This window comes from Impatiens glandulifera, chromosome 2, assembly GCF_907164915.1.
Source record: "Impatiens glandulifera chromosome 2, dImpGla2.1, whole genome shotgun sequence".
NCBI lineage: Eukaryota > Viridiplantae > Streptophyta > Magnoliopsida > Ericales > Balsaminaceae > Impatiens > Impatiens glandulifera.
Window position 1 is genome coordinate 43,325,537 of NC_061863.1, and position 10,598 is coordinate 43,336,134.

Consider the following 10,598-nt stretch of genomic DNA (forward strand, 5'->3'; position numbering starts at 1 on the left):
AAATTAAGAAATATAAAACACTATTATTGTTTTAATTTTTATATTTTACCCTTATAAATAATTTGTATTATAAATATTTGTATATTAGAAAATATTGTTAGTATAAAATAAAATAATTATGAATTAATTTATAGATAAAAATTATATTTTAAAATATAATAAATTAAAGTTATTTATATATTAATTAAATTTTATGTATATTAGAAAATATTGTTGGTATAAAATAAAATAATTATGAATTAATTTTTAGATAAAAATAATATTTTAAAATTAAAGGTGAGGCCAAGATTTGATGACCTGACCTCATTTTTACAGTTTAGTAATATAACCAACTAGGCTAAAAGTCATTTGTCAAACACATATATAAAATGTTTTGTTTTAAGATTTTAATTTAGGTGGGGCTAGAGCCCACCCTAGCCCATGTGTGGCTCCGCCCCTGCTCCAAATGGTTCAAGTTAATCCTCTCTGGCAAATTCTCTCTTTTTTTTCAAAAAATTCACCAGTTTTGCCAAAATTCAAATTTCAAATGGGCGGTCAAACCACTCCCCAGTTGGTTGACCCACATTTGACCCTCCTTCAATCCGAGTTGACTCGTCGGTTCGACTCACTCTTTCGGTTTCTCATCCTTTTGAGTATCTTCTACACACAATTGCAAACAATAATATTATACTCAAAGTTTACGATTTTTCGTGGCGATCATTTTGAAGATATGAGGCACTCATGACTCGAGAATTTTTGGAATTCTTTGTTTGGATTATTGTTTTCTGGCTTTTTTGAGTCGTTTTTAAAAGACCTTTTTATGTTTTTGTTTTCCGGTCCAATAAAAAAGTATGAGCATTTTATTGGCCGAGTTTTTTTATTGGATATCTAAGGTGTAGATTAGGGTTATTTTTGCCAATTGTGTGTTCTTGGTGTTCCTAGCCAAGAACACCCGATCGAAGAATATGTCATTCGACCGAGAAATATAGACCGCGACTAAGAATTTTAACAATACCTAATTTTGACCGAAAAAACTAGTCATGGCATGATTTATGACTGATGATGACCGAGAATTTTACCCATTGTTTGATTTTTTGATCGAGAAAACTAGCTATTACATGTCATCCAACCGAGTTTAATTTCCTGCCAGCAACCGAGATGCGCCCATGCCCATGCCCTCGCCCTCGCCCGATCCTAACATATTTTGTGCTTGTTTGCTATAATATTTATTTTTTGTTTTATTTCTTTGCATGATTTAATTATTTTTTAAAAATTCCAAAATAATTGCATGAAAATAATATTTTTAACAAAACAAACAACAAAAATCTAGTACAGCCCACCCCATTTGGTTGTGTTTTTGACCTTTGTTTAGCTTACATGATCAATATAATCTACCTGTTAAAAAATAACGAGGTTGATTTCTTTATGCTCCCTAAATTATTTCAAATCAAAAATCAATTTTCTACATTTTTCAATAACTTGGACATTTTCATTATTTTTTGTCATGTTCACATGCATTGTTTGTTTGATTGTTTAAAAATGTCCATTCACATTCACATAATCCATGATTCACATGAATGCATTTATGCCTTATATATTTGTTTACATTCAATCTATTATCAATGATTTGTATGCTTTTTTATTAGTTTTTGTATATTCTATACTTATATATATATTTTTGTTTATCTCAAGTGTCACATAAGATAAAGAAAACATTTATGTACTACCGAATTAGTTTGATGTCATGATAAATGTCTGATCATACGTGGAACTCATATTTAACACTATGATTAACACGGTAGGACAAAGATCCAAAAATACTAATTATATCATAGTTAGGTATGACAAAGATCCAAAAATACTAATTAGTAGAATGAGAATATTCTAAAAAATGGCACTACATAGTAGTAGGGACCGTCACACGACGGTCATTTAAGATATAGTGCCGAGACCATTTTCCACACGTAATCAAGCATCGAAATCATTTGAAAGAATCTCTAATTCTTGGTGTTCTTATACCAATTTTAACTTTTCTTAACTTTGTGAGAAAATTAGGTGACATTATTTGTTGAAAAAATATTTTAATAAGAAAAAAAAGACTTAACTAGTCATATAATAGAATTGTGCATATCCCAATTAGTTATCCACACAATTGAAAAAAATAAATTAATATTCAAGTTGAAGTTCAATCTGGTAGCAAGTTTGGGCATAATCCAATAGATACAAAAGATTTAACCAAATGTATTTTAATTTAATTGTATTTACATAAAATATTTTGTTATATGTTTTTAATATATATTTAGAGAATTATCAAAAGATATTTTGAATTGAGATGATTTACTTTTAAGTTAACTTGTCAAGATTGAGATAAGGTTATTTTTAGAAGAAAGAATTAAAAAAAATTAAAAAAAAATTAAAATTAAAATAAAAAAGGTGAAAATCATCATTCCTCCTTTTTTTCATAATTCTTGCCAACCATAAAAAGTGTAATACTAGGAAGAAGAGAGAAAGAAATAATATTAAATAAACATCTTAACATGTTGCTAATGATCAAATAAGATCTGAACATCTTTCAAAATATATTAATAAAATACAGCTTAAAAAACATATAAGTTTTTAATGTGCACTTGACCGGTCAAATAAGTAAACCAGCTCTTACTCTTTTTCATCTTCTCTTTTTATGATTAGATGAGAATGTATTCCTCTTTTATATTTTTGTTTGTTTATGCAATAAATGTTTGCATTTGTTTAGTAAAAAAAAATAAAAAAGTAAAAATTAAACATTTAGTTATATAATTTTGTTAACATTTGAGGCTACATGAAAATTAACCGTTCATAAATTAAAATTTTGATTAAAGATTTGATCATTTAACACTTAAACTCTCGAATGTACTAGAACAAAATAATGAGGTTGCCAAACAAATTAATAAGTTTTTCTGATCAACTTTCAACATTATTATAACAATGACATTCTAAATGATTTTTTAACGACCTGCTTTGCTTGTTAAATATTTTTAGATTTCTTTTAGTCAAATAGTTTACCAAAAAATAATAAGATTTATAAACCTATCTGTAAATCAGACTCTTTTAACTGCCTCGATCCATGCATTCCAATAATTGTCAATGATGTCTAACAATAACCACTTGATTTCAAATATGTTTCATACAAAATCTCCAAATACTTGTCAATATTGTGATAATATAAAATAATACGAATTTTGTAACACATACAAAATGACGGACAATAATTATGTTTTTCGCATATATCTATCATTAGTTAGAATACCGACATAATAAGACTATAACAAAAAATATATTTTAATGGACATTTTACGCCTCCACAAATTTTCCCAACAAAATTTAATCACCTTAAAATATACAATCTGACATATTAAATAATTGGGCTTAATAGATGTTTTTTCACATAAATTATTTTTGTTGTTGCTGTAATTAAATAATTAGACAGTAATAACAATACAATTCAAGCACTAAAATTTACAAATAAAAGAATATAAAAAAAGGATAATTTTAATAAAAAAAAGCTTAAATGAATAAAGAGTTTGAATTTTGTTTTAAGAAATTTCAGACTTATTTAATCAATAGTTAAAAATTTGGAAGTCTAATAGATGTTCTTTGCAATGAAAAAAAGTACTAAATGAGTGGTGGAATGTGTGGAGCCCAAATAGAATAGAGTGCAGCAAAAAAGAAAGAAGAATGGAAAGAAAAGCTATGGCAGAATATGATCAGACCCACAAACCAACCGTTAAAATACTGTTTATCTCCCGCGAGAAAGCTTACATTTTTAATTAGCTGTTCAGAACTGGAAAGGCAAACCAGTCTCGTGCTTATCTCTCTCCAAACACGCCCACCATGATCCCACCGCACATTTCAACTTTTCCTTCTTCCTTTTCACCCATAAGCTTCCCCTCCCTAGATCATCTTTTTGCTAAACTCACTGAGTGCTCTAGATTTTGTTTTCAGAGAGACAATGGTGAAAGAAACAGAGTTCTATGATGTTCTTGGAGTTAACCCTTCTGCATCCGAAGAGGAAATTCGTAAAGCTTATTATCTTAAGGTATTTGGCTTTAATACATGTCAAATTTTGTTGTTTATGGCGTCCAACATTGTCAATTGAACTGTTGGATTAGTTGTTGGGATGCATAATAGAGGTGTCTCTTTCTTTTGAATGATTAGGGTTCGAAACAAAAAAATTTAGTTAGTTATTAGATTGATGCTGATTTCTTCAACAACAAAAAATATGATGCAGGCTAGACAAGTTCATCCTGACAAAAATCGAAATGATCCACTGGCAGCAGAAAGATTTCAGGTATATAGATGTTCATTATTTATTTTAGAACATAGTAAATCCCATTAGGGGAAATAGAGTTTTGGAAGAATCCTAAAATGGGATTTCCTTTGGAGAGATTCTTTTGTTTTCCATAACGGGTCGATTTCCTTCTAGTTCAAGTTCAAGTGGTAAGAGTGTTGAGGTATCATGTTTGATTCCCCACTAAAATCACCTTGATAGAAGTTGATCACGGCGGTAGGATATCGAGAGAAAAAAGGCCATGATCCAAAAAATAAGAACTTGATTTCCTAAGATAGCATTATTGCTGATATGGATATGTTAAAAACATGTTTTTCCATCTGATCAAACTGAATTTGTAGTTAAAATGAATAAGTCGCGTTTTTACTTGTTCCTTGGTAGCAAAAGTTTGATGAATAGAAAACAAAATATTTGAACTATGATCCAAAATAATTGAAGTTTGTCTGTCTATATAAGGTATTCCTATTTATAATTATCTTCTTATTGTTGATGTCAGTAGGTACTAGGAGAAGCTTATCAGGTTTTGAGTGACCCTGTACAAAGGGACACATATGACCGAAATGGAAAGCATTGCATTTCTAGGTTTATATTGAAACAAAATCATCATTATATTGAAGTAAATTTATACTCTTCGATATCTTATAGAAGTTGTCATTTTTTGTTTCAGGGAAACCATGCTGGATCCCACTGCTGTCTTTGCTCTTCTTTTTGGCAGTGAACTTTTTGAAGAGTACATCGGACATCTCTCTGTGGCATCAATGGCTTCTTCCGAATTGGCTAATGACACTGACTGTCCAGAAAGAATACATGATAGGTTAAAGGCAAGTATTTCACACACAATCTGGAACTCTGAATTATCGAATGTATACAAAATTATGCTGTGGGTAATTGAACAAATTTTGTTCTTTTCTGTGTTTGTTTTATCTTTAACATAGGCTGTCCAGAGAGAACGAGAAGAAAAGCTTGCGAGGACACTTAAAGACTTTCTGCAACAGTTTGTTCGAGGTGACAAAGTAGGATTCATGCGCCATGCTGAATCAGAAGTAGAACGTCTTTCACAAGCAGGTGAACAAAACAACTACTTGTCTTTTTTTCATTATGTTTAATTCAATATTCCCCAAACAATCTCGCAGATTGACAAATTTGGTGTTTGAAAAAAAAATGCAGCTTTCGGGGTGGATATGCTTCACACAATTGGGTACGTATATGCAAGGCAAGCAGCACAAGAGCTGGGAAAGAAGGCCATTTATCTGGGTGTACCATTCTTGGCTGAGTGGGTTCGAAACAAGGGTCATTTCTGGAAATCACAAATTACTGCAGCTAAAGGTAACTAACTATATTTATCTTCCATACTATTCCATATTATAGCTAACTATGGGCGGATAAATGATTTCAGGGGCTTTCCAATTATTGCAGCTTCAAGAAGACATTCGTCACCAATTTAAACCGGATGGAAGTGGCCATGAAAACGATATTGAATCGCATATGAAGTTGAACAGGGATACTCTTATGAGCTCCTTATGGAAGATGAATGTGGTGGACATTGAAGTAACCCTTTTACATGTCTGCCAATTGGTAAATTTTTTCTCAATGAATCTTTAACTCATTCTTAATACATCAAATTTGTTAAACATATATGGTTGCTTTCTCTTTGCAGGTTCTACAAGATAATAATGTGAAAAAGGATGAACTCAAGGCACGCGCTACAGCTTTGAAATTTCTAGGGAAGATATTCCAGGTAAGTTTCTTTCATAAAGAGCATCCAATCCTATGAAAAAAATATATACATTATGATCTGCAAGAACCTCATTTGGAAATCTTGTTTTCTCTGTTTTGGCAATGAAATGCAAATTTGCTTCTTGTTAAGAGAGAAAAGGACAGACAAAATGGAGGAACATCAAAGAAAACTATTGGTTCAGAAATAAATGGAAACGAAACCTCTGATAGCAGTGATGACGACGACGACGATGATTCACAAAGAGCTCTTAATTATCGCACTCCCATGTTAACTCAGGTATACCTCTTAAACAAACAAATAAATGATTTGCATCCCGAACCAAACATAGCCGAATATAAATGCAAAATGCTTGAACTTTAACAATTGACATGACTTCTTTTGTTGTAGGGAATTGGTAGACTGTTTAGATGTCTGTGTAACCCGGCCTTCCAAGTTGACGACGGTGAGGAAATTGTGTACAAAAGCAAGTGAAAACTAAAAGAGATTGTGTGACTTCTTAAAATTTATGTTTTGGATCTACTTATTATTATTTTTTCTTTCTTTCTTGTAAATCATTTGTTTGTTCTTTTGGTGTAAATGTACACACAATTAAGCACAACTTATGGTCATGATTGATGCTTATGGTCATGTTGATTCATCAATCTTCTACCTGTTACATATAGTTTTTAACTATTATTTTCATGGAAAGTGTTGTTCACACTGTTACTAAAAATATGAATTTATTTTGTAATCAAGTATATATAGTTATGTTTTAAATATGAGTTTGTTGTAACTATAAATGCAACTTGTATTCTATACTTTATTTTATATGAAGAGAGAATTCAAAAGCTTACTCTCTTTACAAAATATTTATGAGAAAAATTGAAAAGTCATTTTTTATTGGTCATTTTTGCATTGTTTAGCATACAAATGTATCTCGTTTTTCTTTTCGATCACTCAGATTTAAATTGGTGTTGTATTTTTCTTTCAGTGCTATATCTAATTTATTCAGATCGAATTTTTCATCTCAAAATTTGGTTTCATCAACGGGACATGCGAAAGACCAACTGAGAACCTGGTTAAGATCGAACAATGGGATAAGACTAACTGTATGGTCAGGTCTTGGATTCTGAACTCTCTTGAAAAGGAGATAAACAGGCTTTTATTTTTACCACCACGGCTAAGATACTGTGGGATGAACTGAAGGAAAGATACGGATCACTGCTATACCACATTCAGTAGGAAATAAGCTCTGTTACTCAAGGTACGATGAGCTTTGAAAAATATTTTACTAAGATGAAAAAGCTTTGGGATGAGCTGTAATGTCTACAACAAACTCCCACTTGTATTTGAAACATAATCTATATCTGTAGTGCAGCTAAATAGATTGTTGATATGTGTGAAAGTAATAAGCTGATACAGTTTTTGATGGGGCTTATTGAGCCTTACTCCCAGCTAAAAAATAAAATTCTAGTTATGGACCCCCTCTCGACGATAAATAAGGCATTCTAACCTGTTGGCTAAAGGGAGAAACTCTTATAAACCTCGTGCAAATATGGCGGAAACCGCATTCGAGGCAGATGAATAAGATCATTAAGAAACTACTTCAACCATGGCTAACCTGGTTCAACATGAACTGTTAAAGTTGTTGAAAGGAAAGAACATAACAAATACTATTGTGAACTTTGCTCATTTGAAGGAATTCTCCGGTATGATTAATTATGCCTCTAATGTTAATATAAAACTAGTTGCTGGATTTTAGATAGTGGTGTCAGTAGACAAAGATGTACAACATTTAAGTCAATTCATGTCTCGTCCTATGGAACATCATTGGACAACTGCTACTCGATCAATTAGGTTTTTAAAATTTGATCCCTCTCTTCGGTTTATTTTATGCTAAGTCAAATATTCTAAAAGTTCATACTTTTGCTGATGCTGATTGAGCTAGTTGCCCTGACATTCGTCGTTCCTTGAGTGGGTTTTATATATTTTTGGGTTCTGCTATAATCTCTTGGAAAACCAAAAACAAACAACCGTCTGGAGATTGACTATTGAGGCTGAATATCGTAGTCTTGTTGTTGTTTGTGAGCTTCAATGACTCTCCTATTTGTTGACTGATTTTCAGATTCAACCTGCCCTGCCTATTCCTTTGCATTGTGACAATAAAGCTACTATTCAAATTATGTCTAATCCGATTTTTCGCGAACGAACTAAGCAAATCGACATTGATTGTTATATTACAAGGAATAAATTCAAGGAGGGTTTCATTATACCTTCGTATGTCAGCTCTTCCAACCAACTAGCAAACATGTTGGGCTTGTTGGATTTTCACCGTGCTCTAACTTGAGGCTTGAAGAATTATTTATTTATTTGTATCATGATCTCTATTATACTTGTTAGAGTATAATATATTATATTTGTAAGATATTATCACAACATTATAAATTGTGATAATATCAATATTATATTATTTAATTTCTTATATGTCAATTATAATGTCTATATAATAGACATAATCTATGTAATCATGAATAACAATTCAATACAATATTTCTCTCTTCATTCTAACATGATATCATAGTCTTGTTATTGTTCTTAGTCAATCAAGTAATAGTCTTCCGCTGCCTCCATCAATGGTTACCTTAGCCATTGATGGAGGGTTTTAATCATTTATTATTAATATTTGTTATGTCGGTGTTCTTAAGTAACTTATCTGGGGTCTTGGATTTTGTTTAAGTGAATTTGTTGTCGTCTAGTTGGATTGAGGATTTTAGTAGTTTGATTGGTCTTTGTTTGATTGATTTTGGTTGTTTTGTTGAGTAAAGGGAGTTGAATTTGGTTTGGGTTTTCCGTAAGTTTATAATATTTGGTTTGATTGGTTTTTGTTTGGTTTGGTTTGGTTATTATGGGTTGTTGATTTCACTTTGGTTTTAGGTTTTGGGTTAGTTGTTAATTTTTGTTGGTCTGAATCGAAGAAGAGCTGTTTTTTTGGTGGATGGTCAATAAATTGGGCAGAAGAGAAGAGAAGGAAGAGAAGAAGATTAAGAATGTTACGTAATTTCTTATTGTTTGCGCTTTCGTTTTTTAGTTGTCAAACTTTCAATGCTTATTGTTGTTGCATTATGAGTTTGAGTGAAGATATTAGAGTATAATATATTATATTTGTAAGATATTATCACAATATTATAAATTGTGATAATATTAATATTATATTATTTAATTTTCTTATATGTTTATAATGTCTATATAATAGACATAATTTATGGATCATTAATAACAATTCATTACAATATTTCTCTCCTTCCTTCATTCTAACAATACTATAGGTAGCGTTTGGTAAGGGGTACAAATTATATAGGGTATAAGTTGTATAGGGGTATAAATTATAACGAGGTATAAATAATATAGGGTAGTATAAGTTGTATAGGTTATTATATTTGGTATGAATTATAAGAAATGGTATAAGTTGTATATGGTTTATAATTTTGTGTTTGATATATATTATAAAAATGTAGTATAACTTGTATAAATAATTTAAAATTATTATTATTAATATTATTATTTATATTTATTTATATTTATTTATATTATAAATAATATTGTTTATTATTATTATAAGGTATTGTATTGTTATTATTTAATAATTAATATAATTTTAATTAAAATATAAAAAATTAATTATAATATAAACATAAATTAGATTTATTTAATTTAAATATGATTAATAATTGTAATAAAATAAATAAAAATAAAAATATTATTTATAATATAAGTAAATATAGAAAATAATAATTAATAAAATTATTTTTTATAAAAATAAATAAATATGTTTTAATTAAAATATTGAATAATTTTAAAAATATTTATATTAAAAATGATTATATATAATAAAATATTAAAATTAAATAAAATATATTTAATATATTATATAATAATAATTATATAATATTAATAAAGAGTATAATAAAAATTAAATGATATATATAAGAATAGTGTTGTACCTAGTGGGGACTAGTTACTATTTTATACCAAATATGAAGTATAAATTATATAGGGGTATAAATTAAGAGGAATGAGGAGTGATAGAGGGAGGGAATTTAGTGAGGGAATTTGGTGAGGGAATGACGTGGCATCACCTTGGTTGGAAAATGTAAAAGTGGGAGGAAAGAGAGAAAAGAGAGAAATTATTTGATTTTTTCAGCGAATAAGATTATGTCACTTCATTCCCTCACCAAATTCCCTCACCTAATCATTTCTCATAAATTAATTCCAATAGTAAAAATGTAAAAAACACCATATTAAAACACTATTAGTATAGTTTATACTATACCAATAGTACAGTACCTTCTTGTACCCCCAACCAAACATGGCATATATATATGTACAAATATAATATATTATTCCTCTCAACCTCACCATATTATTCCTCTCAACCTCACCAGATTTACAGTAGGATGTCATACATATAATCTCTTCTTCTCCCACGGAGCAAGAATTACTAGATTGTATAATTTTTCAATTTCCATATATTCTTTTACCAAAATCATTTTATATAAATACAATATTAGCCCTAGT

The 10,598-nt window shown here is 29.7% G+C and overlaps 1 protein-coding gene across 1 annotated transcript; it reads left to right on the forward strand.

Moving 5' to 3' along the window:
- The first annotated feature begins 3,593 nt into the window (after nucleotides 1-3,593).
- On the forward strand, nucleotides 3,594-6,725 carry LOC124926521 (chaperone protein dnaJ 10). The gene is made up of 10 exons (XM_047466764.1): nucleotides 3,594-4,054; nucleotides 4,247-4,306; nucleotides 4,806-4,888; nucleotides 4,974-5,127; nucleotides 5,242-5,371; nucleotides 5,474-5,632; nucleotides 5,703-5,881; nucleotides 5,964-6,044; nucleotides 6,174-6,320; nucleotides 6,432-6,725. The coding sequence occupies exons 1-10, from the start codon at nucleotides 3,968-3,970 to the stop codon at nucleotides 6,513-6,515; spliced, it is 1,164 nt and encodes a 387-aa protein (XP_047322720.1). The 5' UTR covers nucleotides 3,594-3,967; the 3' UTR covers nucleotides 6,516-6,725.
- The last annotated feature ends 3,873 nt before the right edge of the window (nucleotides 6,726-10,598 follow it).